General features: G+C 42.1%; 2 protein-coding genes and 1 long non-coding RNA gene across 12 annotated transcripts in view; 1 reads left to right on the top strand and 2 right to left on the bottom strand.

Annotated features, from left to right (window-relative positions):
• LMNTD1 (lamin tail domain containing 1) overlaps positions 1–18,755 on the top strand; it is a 221,479-nt gene that overhangs the window by 33,348 nt on the left and 169,376 nt on the right. For all 10 annotated transcript variants that reach the window (XR_014012243.1, XR_014012244.1, XM_081210727.1 and 7 more), the window contains exon 2: positions 15,749–15,850. Coding sequence is in view for 8 of the 10 variants with exons in the window: in XM_081210727.1 (XP_081066853.1) it covers positions 15,749–15,850 (102 nt within the window). In the remaining 2 variants the exon portion in view is untranslated. The remainder of the gene's footprint in view (positions 1–15,748; positions 15,851–18,755) is intronic.
• The window catches only part of LOC308595990 (endogenous retrovirus group 3 member 1 Env polyprotein-like), a 297,804-nt gene that overhangs the window by 176,331 nt on the left and 102,718 nt on the right, over positions 1–18,755 (bottom strand). The window lies entirely within an intron of this gene.
• On the bottom strand, positions 1,721–2,976 carry LOC308596027. The gene is made up of 2 exons (XR_014012278.1): positions 2,474–2,976; positions 1,721–2,035 (listed from the first exon to the last, which is right to left on the bottom strand). It is a non-coding gene; the product is annotated as an uncharacterized lncRNA (long non-coding RNA).

The raw sequence follows: 18,755 nt of genomic DNA, 5'->3' as shown, positions 1-18,755 counted from the left end.
AAGTCATTTGAATTTCCATATTGACAAGAGGGGAATAAATGTGTTCTATTCTTCTCAGTAATAATAGGTCATCCAAAATAAAGAAAACATTTCAGAGGGACTATCTCCAATCAAAAAGTAAAGAGCTGTTTTAATGAGTATTTTGAAAGCATTGTCAAACCCAGGGTGCCTCTGTATATTTATAAAACCAAGATAAAGGCAGACTTGGCTTGAAAGAGAAACATACATACATTGAAGCAAGAAAATCATTCTAACTGTGGCACGTCCATTATTTCTTGGTCTTGCTACAGAAGCAACAAAGGAGGAGAGGTGAGGCCTAAGCAATATATTTTAAATAATGAATGGTTTTCTTTCATTGAGATTATTTTTCTGAGGGAAGCTCTGGCTATGTCAGAATGCTAACCTTGGCCTTTAATCTCTTTATTTTTTCACTGAAGAAAAAACAAACCTTGGGGCTGTGGAGATTTCCAAGAAGCAGATTAACATTTCAAGTCAAAGTCCTTACAAAAGGGGGGAAAGGGAGAAATTGACAACTGTTTAAAAACTGGAATGCATTCGCCTGGTGTAGCTCAGCCAAAAAAAAAGGGGGGGGGAAGAGTTCCAAAGATGGAAGAGTTGATCCATGTGCATTGCATTGTTTTGGCATAGAGTCATGTTGCATACCCATGTGGACAAACACAGTGATTGTGCCAGTGGTCCATTGACAGTCCTTGCCTAGTGCACCAGCACTGAATTCGTGACAATCCTAAAGTGGGTGAAGGACTTCATGGTCCTCTCAACCAGCCAGGCAGAGGTGTCCCTAGGGTCCCTTGTGCCCTTGGCAAGGAGCTGGCAAGGAGCCACCCCCCCCTCGGGGGAAAAACACTTTACCATAATAGTCACATTAGAAATTACTACATTTTACACAACCCAAGTACAGTGGTACCTCGGGTTAAGAACTTAATTCATTCTGGAGGTCTGTTCTTAACCTGAAACTGTTCTTAACCTGAAGCACCACTTTAGCTAATGGGGCCTACCACTGCTGCCACCACCTGATTTCTGTTCTCATTCTGGGGCAAAGTTCTTAACCCGAGGTAATATTTCTGGGTTAGCGGAGTCTGTAACCTGAAACGTCTGTAACCCGAGGTACCACTGTACTTGAAGCATCCAGAGTGAGGGCAAGGTGAGAGGAAGGACCATGGTGCAAGGACAGGAAGCTTTCCCCATGTTTGATCTTGCTGTGACAGCGGCAGAGTGTCACACATACATACAGTCCATAGTCTGATCGGTGTTTTTTGCACCCCCATCTGGGCCTGTGCCCCTGGTGGGACCAGTTTTGCCAACCCTTGGGTACCCCCTGCAGCTGGTCAGCCATATCCATTTAAGTCAGTTAGATGAGTAACACAGATTGGGGTTGGGACACTTGCAGCAAGCAATGTAAACAACACCCCCCCAGGTGGTGAAAAGATGTTCTTCACATGTTCTATGATTCTATTAAGGGTGCAACCATAGGGACCATGGAATAGATCACATCTATTTCTCTCATGTCTTGCTTCCATTCGTTGCAGCTGTTCCTCAACATTATTTGAAGTTTGGTACCCCTTCCAGTGCAAAGGAAACAAGTTCAAATATAACAGATATACCATATTTTTTCCGTGTATAACATGCCCCCGTGTATAAGACGACCCCTATTTTGGGGGGACTCTAGATTAAGAAAACGGGGGGAGATTGCCCAGAGTTGTTTTGTTTTTTAAAAAATATTTTTATTCATTGTCAATTAAAAACCTTCCAATTAATGACAAATCAATTCCAATCATACCAAATCATAATACAAACAATACAGCCAATTAAACACTCCAAATTAAAAAAATATATATTCAGAAGGGGACTTCCCATGTTCTGGATATCGAGAGATAATGTCCTTTGTTTGTTTTCTGCTTTTCTTCCTTGTTGTTTTCCACTTTCATAGTTCTGATCTTAACCGTACTTATCTTCTCCATCAGTCACTGGTGTATGACTCACTATCTTATTTAACAAAGTCCATATATCTGTTAACCTGCAAAAGGCTAAAAAATAATTCCATGTTGTTTTCCACTAATTGTTTTTAAGACACAGTCCTCTGGGTAGCCCTTTCTTTCACTCCACCACTTTTTTGCTCCAAATACTCTGGGCTTTCTTCCAAAATTCCTTCAGTTGATAAAATTTATGACATAGCATTCTTTCAGATCTCTCTTAACGAGCCAATGTTTCAAATATATATCTCCAATGACAAACAATGTGGTGGGATATACTTCATAGTCAGTAATTACATGAAGATTATTTTCAATTCCTTTAAGATCCATGCCAACTCTCCTGGGCCCTAGGAGAGCCAGCAGCAAGAATCCAAAATTCACCGTCACTTTCTCCTTGATCCAAATATGAAAATAATCCATACAAACGTTCGCCAAATCATGAAATAGCAAATAATGAGTAGAAAAGAAAGGTAGCCACTCACCTCATAAATCCAAGGGTAAGGATGAGAGCTTCTTCCAAGCCCAAACTTTAGCATCCAGTGGCTGGTAAGTTTACAAGATCTTTTTATCTGCTTCCATCCAGAACAGGTCTATTTTTAAGTCCGAATTTTGATAAATTTTAAGGAACAGGGATCTCCTGGCTCACTGGAATGGCTCTCAAGAGTGCCCACTTTGTACAGTGCTCAGCACTCAGCATCCCTGCCCCCGCAGTATGCAGCAAGCGGCAAATTACGGACAATCTGCGGGTGACGGCCAGTCCCCCCCTACCCGGGGGGGGGGGTAGAGCAGGGATAATGACCCCTTATCATCTCTGATAACCTGCATTACTGGGGTTGGATGTAATGGGGGAAACCGGAAGTCGAGATTGCCCAGAGTTGTTGAGCTCCTTTGGGGGGGGGGGGATTGCCGCAGACTCCAATCACCCGCCCAATCACTGCTGAAAATCTCCTGCTCCCGGCTGCCAACAATCACCTGTCCCTTCCCCTGCATTATCCGTGTATAAGATGACCCCCCATTTTTCACATTTATTTTTAATTTTAAAAAGCCATACATGGAAAAATATGGTACTTCCAGAGTGGAATTTCAGTATTAGAAAATACCCTTTGTGTACAAATGCTATACACACCAGATGTCAGGGACTGGCAGGGCTCTGGCGAGTGTGTGGTGGAGGCAGGATGCCAGGGGATTGATCCAGAATAGGATGCCAGCAATTTATGGGGTTTGGTGCCACCCACAAGGGCAAGGCGAAAAGGAATGAACAGATCTATCAGAACACACAGGACATGATGAGGGAAGAGGCTGTTCAGGCAAGGAATGGGGCAGTTGAAACCCCACCACTGTTTCAAATGTATTATAAGCATGCAACACCAGGTGGCACTGGAGAGCAGAGAAATTTCTTTGCCATTTTCCATAACGGTCCCCCCCTTTTTTGTTATAAGAATTTAATTTCTGACTTATTTATAGTGGTCCCACCCACCCCCATCCCCTCGTATGTATGTAGATCCACCCTATGAGGCTCATTCCTGCAAGCTTACAACTATTTCATTTTGAGACTTTTCCATGTATCTGGTATAAGTTGCTATAACAATGGTGCACCTAGTTGCTGCCTTTCACCTGAATGGGATTTAGTTTTGCTTTTCCCCTTTCTAACATAAAACAAATGCTGACTACACAATTTGCAATTTCAACTTTTTCCATCATACTTGGTCATAAGCCTGTGGCAGTTGGTGGGATAGGTCTGCTTACCCGACCTCCTGTCATCTTCACATGTGGCATGTGTGGAGGGATGAGGGGTCAGTGTGGTGCAAGTGCACCAGCAGAGCCACTCCGGTGTTCCTGCTGGCGCATTTGTACCACACCATCCTCATTAACAAATGCCTTGTCCCTTGCCTTCCTGATACGCAATGCCATGGCAGCAAGGGGAGGCCAGGTAAGCAGCGCTGCCCCAACAGCCATTGCTGTATAGTGTGTTTGTGTTTAAATGATAATAGTTATTTCTAAATTTGCATCTAGGCATGCTAATTTGTATCCTATCGTGTCCCCTTTTTTGGCAATGGATAAGGGGCTACCTTATGTGGCCTGCATGTAAGGAAAAGATATACAAGACAATCATGGTGAAACTTTATTGCGTTGTCCAGGGGTGGACTTTGGTCTTTCAGTTTTTAGTGGCACTCTGTGCAAGGCCATCATTCGATGTGCCCCCCCTCACCTTCCATTCTGCACAGGCACCAGGGCGGGGGAACCAGTCGAGCTGCCCTAAATCCACCTCTGCATTGTCTGATGTTTTCTGATTCTGCACCTTCCATAATGATAAGGTCAAACTACATGTTAATCTGAAGTTGTATAAATGCATCTGTCTCTTTATATTTATTTTAAACACTGGCTTTGGAGAAGGGCCAGTCCAGGTAAGACATGAGGGCGAGGGAGTTGACTCTTTCTCCCTGCACCATTTTCCTTATTAAAATTACTCCGATCCAACCCATTCCTCCCCAAACTGAAACGGTTGTGAGGTAAGGACACATTGGCAGTGCTCAGCAGCAAAATGTCACAGATTTGGGTTCAGGGCAGGCACTGTGTTGGGTAGTTGCATTGCTCCAGAGCATGCCAACATATTTGTGGGTGATTTAGAACAGTCCCTAAGTCCCTCTCTTCATTCATTGATGACTTCTTTAGCATCTTTATTCATTTGACATGATTCTATATATTTATTTCTGCCCATATCTATTGCTGACTCTTACATTGCTTGATCTCGTGGCCTCATTTCTGTGGTCAAAATGTATATTCCATACCTTTTTAGGTGATCCCACATCTCATGTTTTGTTTGTTATTCTTAGAATCATAGAATCATAGAGTTGGAAGAGACCACAAGGGCCATCGAGTCCAACCCCCTGCCAAGCAGGAAACACCATCAGAGCACTCCTGACATATAGAATCATAGAATAGAATCATAGAATCATAGAGTTGGAAGAGACCACAAGGGCCATTGAGTCCAACCCCCTGCCAAGCAGGAAACACCATCAGAGCACTCCTGACATATGGTTGTCAAGCCTCTGCTTAAAGACCTCCAAAGTAGGAGACTCCACCACACTCCTTGGCAGCAAATTCCACTGTCGAACAGCTCTTACTGTCAGGAAGTTCTTCCTAATGTTTAGGTGGAATCTTCTTTCTTGTAGTTTGGATCCATTGCTCCGTGTCTGCTTCTCTGGAGCATCAGAAAACAACCTTTCTCCCTCCTCTATATATTTTATATATTTTAACATGGCTATCATATCACCCCTTAACCTCCTCTTCTCCTCTTCTCCTCTTCTCCAGGCTAAACATGCCCAGCTCCCTTAGCCGTTCCAGTTTGTCAGTGTCCTTCTTGAACTGTGGTGCCCAGAACTGGACACAGTACTCCAGATGAGGTCTGACCAGAGCAGAATACAGTGGCATTCTCTTAGAATGCCAATGGCGCCCACCTGAGAGGTGCCCTGAAAATACCATTTGTTTGAATTTAACGCTGACCACTGCAAGGCATATACATCCTAAGGAAGATCATTATCCTTCAGTTTTGCCAACATTCTTTAAAAGATTCCTTATTCAAAACACGGAATAATCTTAAGTATGGGACTGAGAATTCTGCTGAAGATTCATGTACTGTGACAATTACCAACATTCTTGAACAAAAAAAATGCATTAAAAGGCACAAATGGCAACTGTACACTGGTACGCTTAATACTTTGCTTTCACCTATTCAGTCATATATAACCATGCAGGAATAGCAAACCCATCTATTACTAAATTCACATGGAAAATAGACTTGAACAAGAAAAGGCATATTATTTGTGAAAGAACACTTCTGTCAGTATTCTCTTACCTTGCTCCTTTCCGCCCCACAACAAGCCTGTACAGAACCTCCTAAATTATCTTGGGTGCAGAAAGTCATAAGTCTACTGTTTCCAAGAACACAGAAGCTTTAACAACACAAACCCTCTATGATAGATCACATTTCCTGCAGTTAAGGTTGCTACCAATGTTCAAACGGTTTCTACTTGGAGAAATGCTTTTTCTAACAAAGCTGGCACAGTTAAAGAAGGTACTGCGATACTTACTTTGTCTCCCTTGTTCCATGAGACCAGAATAGGAACAAACAACACTGAACACCCAAACAAACAGGATGCCTGTTTTCCTGTACCATATACTGGCAGACGACACAACATCCATGTTACCTAGAGACCACACAATAGCTTCATTTACATTCACTCAGCACTTTCATTTTCAGAGCTGCTTAAAGAAAAGCCCTTATTTTCAAAAGTTTTTCTAAGTCAGCAGGGGGGGGGGGGCATCTTGGTTTGCCTAGTTCAGGGATCAGCAACCTTTTTCAGCCATGGGTCGGTCCACCATCCCTCAGACCATGTGGTGGGCTGGACTATATTTTGAAAAAATAAAATAATAAAATAAAATAAAATAAAATAAAATAAAATAAAAAATGAACGAATTCCCACAAATCCCCACAAATACCCCAGAGATGCATTTTAAATAAAAGGACACATTCTACTCATGTAAAATCACGCTGATTCCCGGAACGTCCACGGGCTGGATTGAGAAGGCGACTGGTTTGTTGAAGGCGATTGATTGTTGCTCCCATTCACACCAAGGGAAGAGGAAAGTGGAAGCAATTGACCAAAGTGCAGCCACACATTGCCAAGAGGCCATAAAGTGTATGGCAGGGTTGCCAATCTGGGTTGTCCCTGCCTATGGGCTCTTATGAAGGACTGCAGGTGCTGGGTAGTTTGTGGCATAAACCATGGCTTATTGTTACATTTGAAGGAAGTTAATGCATGGTAAACTGACTTAGAAGCAGTTTTTCTGGTTTAATGCTTGTTTTTGGCAACAAGGTAGGAATCTATCCAAGCCAATCAACAGATGAACCATTTGACTATAGTTTAGCCCACAAAAGCTTGTGCCGTGCTATGCTTATGTTAGAAAGCTCCTTGGCCTAGTATTAAAATGTGGACTTTTAAATATTGTATTCATAACCACCTTATGGACACTCATTTGCAATTTAGGCAATATTTTCCCTCACCCCCACCCAGAAGTGGCTATTTTAAAATAACGTGGGAAGTGATCCATAAGCTGTCTATGAACTTAATATATTAATTTTTCTCAGTGTAACTTTGTGAAATATCATGTAGTCCATTGGAAATGAAAACCCCATAGAAAGCATGGTGATGAATAAATCAGCAGTTGGTGGAGGGTTATTTTTACTTAGACAGTTTGCTTTTGCTACAGCTTCAGCTCTAAATGCCCAGAGACCCACTCTAGTTGCTTTGAGCATTTCAATGGTGCCCCAGCTCTCTTAGCTTCACCTGCAATGTCAGGGGAATGCAGCTTCCCTGAGTTGCTTCCTGCCTGCTGATAACAATTCCACCCTCAGAATGCCATTTTGTGTTTTTTTTGCAAGTAAATTTTTATTCAGAATTTGTAAAAGAAAAAAGAAAAAAGGACAAACAAATACAAAAATAAACATTTTAACATAAATTATTCATCCTATTTCATGCTATACAAAAAGTAAGCGTACAATCATACAAAAAAATAATATAAACATTAGGCTCTACTTAGCCTTTGACTTCCCTTCACCCTTTTGGTAAGTATCAAATAAATCCCGGGTTGCGTAATTAGTTTATTAAAGTTTATAATTATTAGCTGATAAAGCTTTTCTAATACCGCCAGTTCCTCCTATATATCCGTTCCAATATATTTCCAAAATTTACTCCAATTTTTTTGAAATTTCTGGTCGTCTTGGTCTCGTATTCTGCCTGTTAATCTATCTAGCTCGGCATAGTTAATCATTTTGACCTGCCAGTCACTTACGTTAGGTATAGTTTCTGTTTTCCAGTTTTGTGCCAGCATAATTCTTGCGGCTGTGGTGGCATAGAGAAATATTTTTTTATCTTCATTTTTTATTTCCTTACCCATAATTCCCAGCAAAAAGGCCTCAGAATGCCATTTTGTTCTTTCACTAGCCTCCAGTTCTGATCTCCAGTTTTCTATGAAATTGTACAAATGTGTAGTCATTGCAGCTGTAAGATGATTAAGAATTTGGGAGAGAAGATGTACATTTTCACAGCTGGAAAAATAGGTTTAAATGTCTTTGACTGATGTTCTCACAACAAAACCATCAAAGATCCCGTGGGATGCTCAGTAATTGACCTATAGAAAAGACATTACAACCTGAAAAAGAGAAAATGCATGTACTTTTGTAAACAAACAAAAAAATCTTTAATAAAAATCATTTTTTTTAAAAAAAAAAGCACACAAGACCTCGTTGCTGTGTAAGCAAGTCAGTGCCTAGATGGGAGACTTCCTCAGGTGTGACACCTTGGGTTTCAGGATGGAAATTGGTGGGATATACATAAAGACAGGAAATAAATAAATCTGCCATATTCACCTTCCTTGCCAAATCAGCTTTGTACAGGAATTTGTTTTAGGGAGGGAGGAAAACTGCCTGCTTCCACCCAGGGGTGGAGGAAACTGCTTGGGCACCTGGGGTGGCTCATAGTGACAGGGCCTTCAGAGTCTGCCTGTCTTCTCTCACTCAGCCGCCCTACAGCTGGGGGGGAGGCAGCAGGCGGGCCGTTTGGGCAGCGCAGAGCCTGCGGCACCCAACCCACCGTGTCTCTCTCAGGAGAGATGCGTGGCTTGGGCGCACTGCAGGCCCCATAGTGAGTGCCGCCCAGCATTTTGTCACACACCCCAGTGGTGACACCTGGGGCTGTCTGCACCCACTGCAGCCCCCTTCCTCTGCCCCTGCTGCCACCCTGGAACAGTTTCTGTAGACTTCTATTACTGGAGTCCACTGAAACACCTGGAGGATCCCAGAGGAGTTTTCCCAGGCTCTGAAACAGGCCTTGATGTTTGTTTGTGTGTGTGTGTGTGTGTGTGTGTGTGTGTGTGTGTGTGTGAATGAATGAATGAACGAATGAATGCCGTGGATGCCTATGATACACTGGACAGCACTGGAGGCCAGTGGCAGAGCTTCAAGCTCTAGCACCGGGGGGGGGGGGGTGGAGAGCAGGTGGGGGTGGGCTGGCACACATCCTGGGGGCGTGGTGTGGTGCCTGCAGGGGCGTGCACCCAGCACGGGCGGGGGGGGGGGGTCCTTCCTGTGAGCTGCTAATGGTGAGCTATGTGAAATTACCCCATATTATGCTCCCTGTGAGGTAGGTTTGGCTGATAAATCCTGACTGGCCTAAATTTGATGTCTGAGTGAGGCTTTTAGCCTTGATAACCCAGCCAAAGACCTGCTCTACACATGCATGTTCATGAGGTGGTACAAGAAGTTATATTCCCCAGGCTGCAGGTGGGGATGCAAACAAACAAACATCACACATCAAAGATATGTTAGCCTAGCCTGGAAGTTTTGTATTTTCAATTTTATTTGAATTTATTGCATAAAAAATGTGATTCCTACCACGAGCATTGTGTATCTGAAGTGGTACAGTCCATCTTACCACCTCACATTCTGCTGTGTGTGTTGATCACGTCTGAGTCCAGGACTCAATCTAGCACATCAGACTAGCTTATCACTGTTGCCTCTCCTAAGCTCCTTCTTTCTTCTGTTGCTTCGCCCAATATTGGAATTCAGATGGTAAACTCCTCAGAGAAGAGACATGACTCTTTTTGCTGAAGTTACTCTGTAAAGAATTATGGTCGTAATAATTGATAAGATAACATGAGAAGAAACTGAAGAAGGTTGACTACTTTGAGGGGAGGGATTTAAATGCTCTTTATTGATTTTATTAAGTATTACAACTATTCCATTCGTTGTTGAAAAGAAAGGAAAAGAAAAGAAAAGGGAAGAAAGGAAGAAATCAATAAGAAAGAAAGAAAGAAAGAAAGAAAATAAAATAAAATCACGAGAAACACCAATACATGATAAAAAGATTCAACATCATATGTCTCCGATACATTAAATCACAAATAAATAACCTTCTCATTGAATGTGACTTCCATCCACCTCAATGTAAGTCCTTTCTTCCTTCTTTAACTTCATCCTTTTTCACCTTATAATTCACCGGTATTGTATGAGATACATTGTCTGTCTGTCATATAATTTGCAAAGATTAATCGAAACACATTAAAGCTTTTACTTGGGAACAATGTTTTTTTTAAATACACTCTATAACACCCACTCTTTTTTAAACTTTTCATTTGTTTTATTCCTAATTATTTCCGTCATCTTTGCAAGTTCTAAATACTCAAATAGTTTCATCTGCCATGACTGCCATATCTGCCATAACTCTTTCGTTAGAATTTTCTCTCCCTTCAAAAGAGAGAGATCCGGCATTTGCATGGTGGAATCTGCATCTTCCTCCAAACTGAGTATATATTCTTCCCACTGCGGCAGGCATATACATATTCTTCCCACTGCGGCAGGCAGGTAAACAATGTTTCCATGTGCCCTGGTTTCCATCACAGTGTCCCATTGTGCCAGAAGTGGTTTAATCCTGCTGGCCACATGACCTGGAAAGCTGTCTGTGGACAAACACCGGCTCCTTCAGCCTGAAAAGTGAGATGAGCGCCACAACGCCATAGTCGCCTTTGACTGGACAACCATCCAGGGGTCCTTTACTTTTTTACCTACATATTCATCCAACCCATGTTGCATTTTTAGACTGTAAATCTGCAAGAGCAAGTCCTGTGTCATCAGATGCAACCATTCCAGAATAGTAGAAGCGAAGTTAAGGTTTGCCTTTTATGCTGGGCTGTGTCTGAGCTTCTCCCATATGGATTCTTTTTCAATGTGTGTCTGGGAGATAGACTTGACCATCATTTCAGATTCAAAGTAAAGGGACCCCTGACCGTTAGGTCCAGTCGTGGACGACTCTGGGGTTGCAGCGCTCATCTCGCTTTACTGGCTGAGGGAGCTGGCATTTGTCTGCAGACAGCTTCCGGTTCATGTGGCCAGCATGACAAAGCCGCTTCTGGCAAACCAGAGCAGCGCTCGGAAATGGTGTTTACCTTCCCGCCGGAGCATTACCTATTTATCTATTTGCAATTTGACGTGCTTTCGAACTGCTAGGTTGTCAGGAGCTGGGACCGAGCAACGGGAGCTCACCATGTCATGGAGATTCAAACCACCAACCTTCTGATCGGCAAACCCCAGGCTGAGTGGTTTAGACCACAGCACCACCTGCATGCCAATTTCAGATTAGTAGAGGTGTTTTGTTTGTTTGTTTGTTTGTTTAATTAATTTTTAAAAAGGGAAAATGAACTATATTGAGTGGATGAACTGGATAGCTCAGTTGGGAAGAGCCTGAGACTCAATCTCAGGGTTGTGGGTTTGGGCTCTACATTGGTTGAAAGTTTCCTGCACTGCAGGGGGGTTGGACTTGATGACTGGTGGTCTCTTCCAAGTCTACGATTCTATGATTTCCTGTTTCCCAGTCTCTATCTAGGCAGCTCAGATTTGCAGGCAAAGCTGAATTTCATTTTGAAGCAAAAAGAGTCATGTCTCTTCTCTGAGGAGTTTACCATCTGAATTCCAGCAAGCTCTGTAACGAATCCTAATGCAATAGTTGCCCAGCTATGTAATGAATAGGGTTTCTTCTTCTTCTTCACCGTTTTTCAGTAAGCAAGTTAATAGTGCAGCCATAATGTGGGTCTCCCTTTGATGGATCTGAATCTGATGTACAGTCATACTTCATACTTGCTCCTTGTTAATATTACTCAGACATTTACATATCCTCTCCCATGACAATTTCCTTTGTCAAACACATACCAAATGTTACAGGGTGTGGAATAAAAATAATAAAAATCATGTTGGCTAAATGCAGAAAAAATTTCTGAGAGCTCCACACACACTAACAGTCCATACTTGTGGCACAGGAGAAATAACCCTCAAAATTCTCAGGCTGTATAATCCCATGCATGTTTATCTGGAAGCAAGTCACACTCTGTTCAATGAGGCTTACTCCATAGTGAGTGAGTTGCGGTTGGCAGCCTTCATCTTTGTGTACTTTTAAACATGCATCTGGATTTGTAGTAGTGCCCTGCAGGGGTGATAAACTGTGTATCTGATTGTAAATCTCTTGAAGCCATCTACCAAGTTGCTGCATTCATTTTCAGAAATTAATTTTTAAAAGAAGCCATTGTTTCTGCAGGCAGCAAGTGAATTCCATCCCACCCATATTTTACAACACCACTGCAAATTATTCCATTTAAATCCATAGTCACGTCTGCATCATTATTCCTACATTATTGTGTGTGAGAGATATTAACCTTATGAAAATTAAACTCCAAAAAAACTTCCCAGAATGCTTCCTTTTTACTTTAACTCAAACCGCTCTTGACAGGAATGTCTTCCTTTATCCCATTGTGACATGGATTTTTGACGCAGAAAGCCAGTCCTTGGGAGCTTTGTTCTGAAGTCAGTGCGCCACAGGAGGCAGGCGTGCTTGGTCCTGATACTCATTGCTGCTTTAGTAAACCATTGTTTGGTTATGAACTTCAAGTTACCAACCAGCAGAGCAGAGGAGAGTATGAGTCATTAAGTATATTTCTTTATTTATATGGTGCATCTTAATGGTTGCAAGAGAAATGTGATTTTCTCTAGTTCTTATGCATGTTTATCACTCTACACGATGACTCATAGATATATATGGGAACAAGAAAGCTTTGCATCTGAGCTGATATGAGACCTCTATTTCTGGTATTAGATCTGTGTTGGCCTATTCATACTGACCTCACCACTTGATTCTGCATTCATGAGTTGGTGAGCCCACCTGTATAAACAAATTCTTAAGGTCACAGTAGAAGCAACCTCCCCGCCCACTTTCGCTGTAGGGCAAGAGCTTTTCTTTCTTCCTGCCTTGCTTTGTGCCTCTTTAAAATGTTTCTCACACTAGCTGGGTGTGTTGACTTTTGACTTTTGCCTGACATCTGTGAAGTGGGGAAAAGGTCTCAATGGCGGTGGGCAGCCTGTGGTTGGACTACAGTTCTCGACAACCTTTATCATTGGCTTTGTTGGCTGGCGTTGTTAGGAATGGAATCGAGCATCATCTGGAGGGCCACAAGCTCCCTATCCCTGATATAAACCGAGAGCTGTGTGTGGGGTGGTATAGGCAAGCCCTCTGTGTGTCGCAATAAATGCTTTGAGGTTTATAAGCAGCGTTTTCCTTCTAGGAAAAAAAAGGTGCTGGTACTCATCATGAAGTTGTTACAGCAAGTGCCACAGTTTTAGCCAGTGCTTTTCTTCCAGAAAAAAAGATGCCGGTACTGTGTACCCTTGAGTACCCTCCAGAAAAAGCACTGTTATAAGTATTTCTATATAAATACAGCTCACCAAATGAATCCTCTTGGATTGTGTGGTTACATTCAGGATCCTACACTCTTCCCAATATCCCCAGCTAGGTGTGATCTCCCTATTACCAAGTAACCTTTTCTCCCTAGTGAGCATCATGCTATATTTTGCACTCAGGTACAAATACCTAAGTACAAAATAGATATACCACACCATAAGCACTCTGCCACTAGCATTTTCACTTCAAGTGTGAAAATGTCTAAGTTTGGCACAAATATTTAGTCTACATGGAGGGGTGGGTATGTAAAAAAAAAAAAATCACTACTTAGACCTTTAACATGGTAGATAATGTTGCTTTCTCATCTTGTGCACCTACTTTTTAATGAAATAGCACTGATGCTCACTGGAAGAATAAGTTCAGATATGTTTTGTACAGTAAAAATGTAAACCAATATTTTATGGTTTTAAAAAAATATCCACCCAGCAATAATGTGTCAGTGATGAAATATTCAACAGCATTAAATTCCTGTGCTAATTATCTTCCCACAGTTTAGGCAGGACATTTCACTATTCATTTTCTTTTACAGTTTTGTAATAAAACCTTAATTTTGCTTCACCAAGGCCTTACCTCAAAAGCTTGCTAAACAAAACGTTGTAAACTAAGCCAAACATAACCAGTCAAGTGTCTGTAATAAAAGGCTCTATTTGGATTTATTAGGCAAACATAAGAGGAAAGCTTTTGCAGGAACAGATTTAATATATGGTGAATTTTATAATAAAACCAATATATCCAACCAGCTAGTATGTATTTCCCCCTACATTTTAGAGTTTTCTGTGAGGTTAACCCTGCTCAGGGATTTGTTTGCATCACATTGTTGCTTGTAAACGGCCACATTTTTAACAATGCCTTACCTGGATCATTCCAATGTCTATGTATACTTTAGCATGTAGAATCAAAGCCATCAAACCTTTTCTTCTTCTTGTGAATGGACACATCTGGTGCTCTATGCTGGTCTACAACTGTAATAAAGTGTTGATTGATGACATCTGGTGCTCAGCTTTTCTAATTTGGGGACTGGAGGAACAGGAAATGGAGTTATGCTCCCCTTACAGTATGAGCGAAGAGCAGACAACAAAGCCAAAGGTGTTGTGCCCGGTTATGTATTTGTTTCTTAAAACTATATCTCACCCTTCCATTGAAAAACTCTGAAAGTACAGCTTTATGACTGGTAGAAACAATTTGATAATGCCCCCCAAACAAAAAGTGGTTTTGCTGTCCTGGAGCAAAGGCAGAGTTGGTGCCAATTTTGTTATTTTCACTGTGAACTTGGTCAACAACAGCTGGTGATGGGTGGGGTGCATGTGCTACTGGGTTTACAAAAGTCCACTTCCATAATCCAATTGATCCAAATTTCTTTAAACTGTTGGAAGCTCACCATATTCAGCAAAAATGTCAAGATTTTGTATGTAACCTTCATACTTTGAAATAATTAAACACCCATTTGAATCTGGCATAACAAACACGTCCCATAAAAATGGTGCTACTACAGGATCAGTCATAGCATCAACTGATTCATGTTTCCTCTCCATTGACATTATTTGTAATTTGTTGTCTTTCTTTGAAGCAGAGACCAGCAAGCTCTACTTTCCACAGTGATGATGCTTCAGCTTCATGACATGTTCAGCTTTTGTTCCTTACACCACTTGCCTGAAAACAAAGAGGAATTTTAGTATTAGAAATATTAGAAATCTTGCATATTATAAGTATAAAATTAGTCTGTGGCCTAGTAGAGTCTCATATGATTCATTAAGGGTGTGTGTGAAGGTTTTTGGTCATATTTGCAGGGACCCTTGGATCCCTTCCAATTCTATGATTCTGTGATCTTGGGGGGTGGGGTCATATTGACGTATATTTTGCTCTAGGATGCTTAGTTTGGTCAGAATTGAATATACACTTCCAGAGTTAACGCTAAATACCCGGTACATTACTTCTGCTAAATGAGCCACCAGATAGGAGGGCCATGGAAATTTGTGTCTGGGCTTTTAGACTTGCCTACCCATGTACTGTCTGAAACCAAAGGGGCATATTAGTTGCCAGATATAAAATTTCTGTCACCTCTCCCACCCCACTAATAACAGTATTCCAATTTTGAAGTACTTCATTCTAAACATCAAAACCCGTCTTAAAAATAATTTGTTAGTTTTTTGTTCTTTACTAATTCTGCGTCCTTAAAATTATATTGAGGGGTTCCCATCAATAATTAGAAAAAATGGCAGGTAATGGGTAACGCTTTGCTGTGTGATTGGTTGAAAGAGGCTTTTGTTTTGCGTGGAGCATTATACATGGTGGCTAGACATGATTTGGCAGCACACTAGAGATTATGTACAAAATAGCTAATAATGGCTTTACATCCTCCCTTTGTTGGACTCCTTTCCTTCTCTCTTAGGAATAATTTCCCTCTTTCTCCAACAGCTCATCTCCAAAGAGCCTAACAGCAGTCGAGCCATTGAAAAGCTGCAGTCAGAGCACACAAGCAGACGACAGCACATGGAAGACCTAGAGGCAAGGCTAGAGGTCAGTGTATTTCAGTTTGCTGGTAATTGCATTCCGGAGTTACTATAAAGCAGAATTTGCAGAGGCAGATGGACATTTCCATTTAATTTCCCTGTATGATTTTTTTCTACGCCTAATGTTAAATTGTCTGTTTCATAAAGATGGTCATGTTTGCCATTCGCAATGCTTGAAGTTAGGGTCCTTAGAGAAATTCTCTTTTTCTCTTTGCTTGTTTTTGTGGGTTTTTGTTTGGTCATTTCTGAAAGAACAATCAGACTGAGGCTGGTACATTAGCACTGTGTGTCAAGACTAGCATATTGGTAGTGGCAAAGAGAGAGTGTTTTGATTGAGAGGGATGAAATAAATGTATGCATCTGAATAGGTGACTTTCAAATGCTGCATGAATAGAAAACTGTTACAGGAAATCATGACAACCCATGTACAAGAGAGTTGGACAAGAAAATCACTGCTTTTCAATCAGCCTGGCATAGTTTCATTACATACATAACTTTGATAGAACATGGTTATAGGTTACCAAGAGCACATGGTGATTTGTGGAGGAAACCTTTGTTTAGAAACTGAAATGACTTAAAAGTTAAATGTAATTAAATAGACATTTGGTCTCTGGGGGATGGTTAAAAAACTGCTGTATATGAATCACTGTTTGTGACTGATATATATTGCAAATAAAGCATCTAAATTGGCAAAACAGAAACAAAACCTATTTTGCAGGCCAGGGTTTGGGAGGAACGTGCATAAATATAATGGAATTAATTCAGAGAGGGTGTAATGCCAGGGAACATTACACAGCCTAGCTGAAACCTGTCTTTTAAACTCCCTTTTTCGAAGTGCATGGAATATGCATTAGAAAGCACAAAATACATATTTAGAAAGCAAGGTTCAAGGAAAAGGCTTAATTTAAACACTCATGTTTTCATCTATGCTTTTTGATTCTTGTGGCAATTTATGTAAGAATGTTAAGGAAACTTAACTCCAGGAAAACACTGGGAAGAGAACAAAAAACTCTGGTTGCTATAGCCTGAGGGAGGAAATTGCATGGATCTGGGAGGTATATAATGCTGTTCTGCAGAACCTCAAGGGGAGTCTTGCCATCCTACATATAACCATAAAACACTGTTGGTTGTAATGGGAACCTATGCCTGTATGAAACCCCAGTTGATAAAATGGCTTTGGAGCAGGTGGATAGTTTCAACTATGCAGTAAATGCAGGCAGGGGGAGGCACAGGTGCTCTGTAGAAGGTGGGTTTGGCCAAGCAGCTGCAGTTAGAAATCGCTTAAGCCCATACCTGTGAACCTTTCCTTATTTGGCGGGAAATTCCCTTATTCCAGCTCCATTTCCTGCTGCTTCCCGCTGCTGTCCTGTATTGTTAGATATCCTGTAGACTGTCCCCAGGACAGGTGAGGCTGCTGATCCCTTATTTTTGAGGCTCCCAGGGACAGGTAAGGCTGCTGATCCCTTATTTTCAAATCTGAAAGTTGACAGCTATGCTTAAACCTAAATCATTTTTAATGCAGAGACTTTCTGTTATGGGTTTCAGAACTCACAGGGTTAAGGAGTTCTGTGTGACGTCTCTTTCCTGAGGCGTGGTCAAAGACACTTACAGGAGTGGTTTGACTCTGAGTGTCTCAGTCTGCCTCTGGTACGCTATGCGAGAGGGAGGATGGGCGAGCTTTCGCCAGGGTCTGATTTATGCTGTTAAACTTCATGATTAAAGGCTAAGAAGATAAGGAACGCCTTTGTGTTTGTTCTGAATTATTACCCACATGCTGCAATTGCTTTCTAACCGCTTTGATCACTCTGCTACCGGCCAAGCAGAGAGGCAGAAGGACTTTTGGATCGGCACGGACAGTGAGCAGAGTTGCGCAAGGGAAGCGTGCCAGGCTCCATGTTTGGTCTCTCTTGGCACACTTGGCCAGCATATTGGCATACTTTCATCAAGTTTCTCTTTTAAATCTCAATATGTAGAAGGCTTAGCATTATTATTCTTTAGATTGGAGGCAAGTAGAAGGCTTGTTGTTTTAGAAAGAGAGTGTTGAAAAGGTAGTGTAATGTGTATGGGTTGCTCGTGCGTAAGTTGCCGCCTCTCCTGGCTTTGTTGCCTTGCTAAACCTTTCAGTCTGGACAGCCCTTCACTTCGTGGCTGCCTCAGTCGCTAGCAGAATCCGTCAGTGGGCGTTTCTTAAATCTTTTCCAACATAAAAGTTGTTTGACACCCAGTCTCCTCCTACTCTCTCTGCGCGGAAGTCTTCTGCGCAGGGTGGGCGTGGGTAGCGGAGGACCCGTGCTCTCCCCGCTGGTGTCCGGTGAAGAGTCCTGGAGCCCTCTCGCCGATTCCCCCATCAGCCCCTCTATATCCCTGGTGTTGCGCTGATTTGCTTCCCCATCTGCGGAGCTGCCTCTCTCCCTGCTGGGCCCTTCTCCAGCATCATTTGAGAGCCTTCCCTCCGCTTCTAGCTCCGATGTCAGTTCCCTGACAGGTAGGTAGGTGAAGGTAAAGGACCCCTGAACTGTTAAGTCTAGACAAACTGGGGTACAGTGCTTTTCAGGCTGAGGGAGCCAGCATTTGTCCACAGACAGCTTTCTGGGTCATGTGGCCAGCATGACCATGCTGCTTATGGTGCAATGGGACACCGGGACAAGTGCCAGAGCGCATGGAAGCACCGTTTACATTCCCACCACAACAGTACCTATTTATCTACTTGCACTGGTGTGCTTTTGAACTGCTAGGCTGGCAGGAGCTGGGACAAAACAATGGGAGCTCACTTTGTCGAGCAGTTTTGAACTGCCAGTCTACCAATTTGCAAGCCCAAGAGACTTGCTGGTTTAGACCACAGCACCACCCACTCTCCTATTTAAAAAGTAGTACAAGCAAACTATTGTGTACAAACTTCTTTTTAGAGCTGG

This window comes from Podarcis bocagei (assembly GCF_964188305.1).
Source record: "Podarcis bocagei genome assembly, chromosome: 10".
Taxonomy (NCBI): Eukaryota; Metazoa; Chordata; class Lepidosauria; order Squamata; family Lacertidae; genus Podarcis; species Podarcis bocagei.
This window is presented reverse-complemented; position numbering and strand designations above follow the sequence as displayed.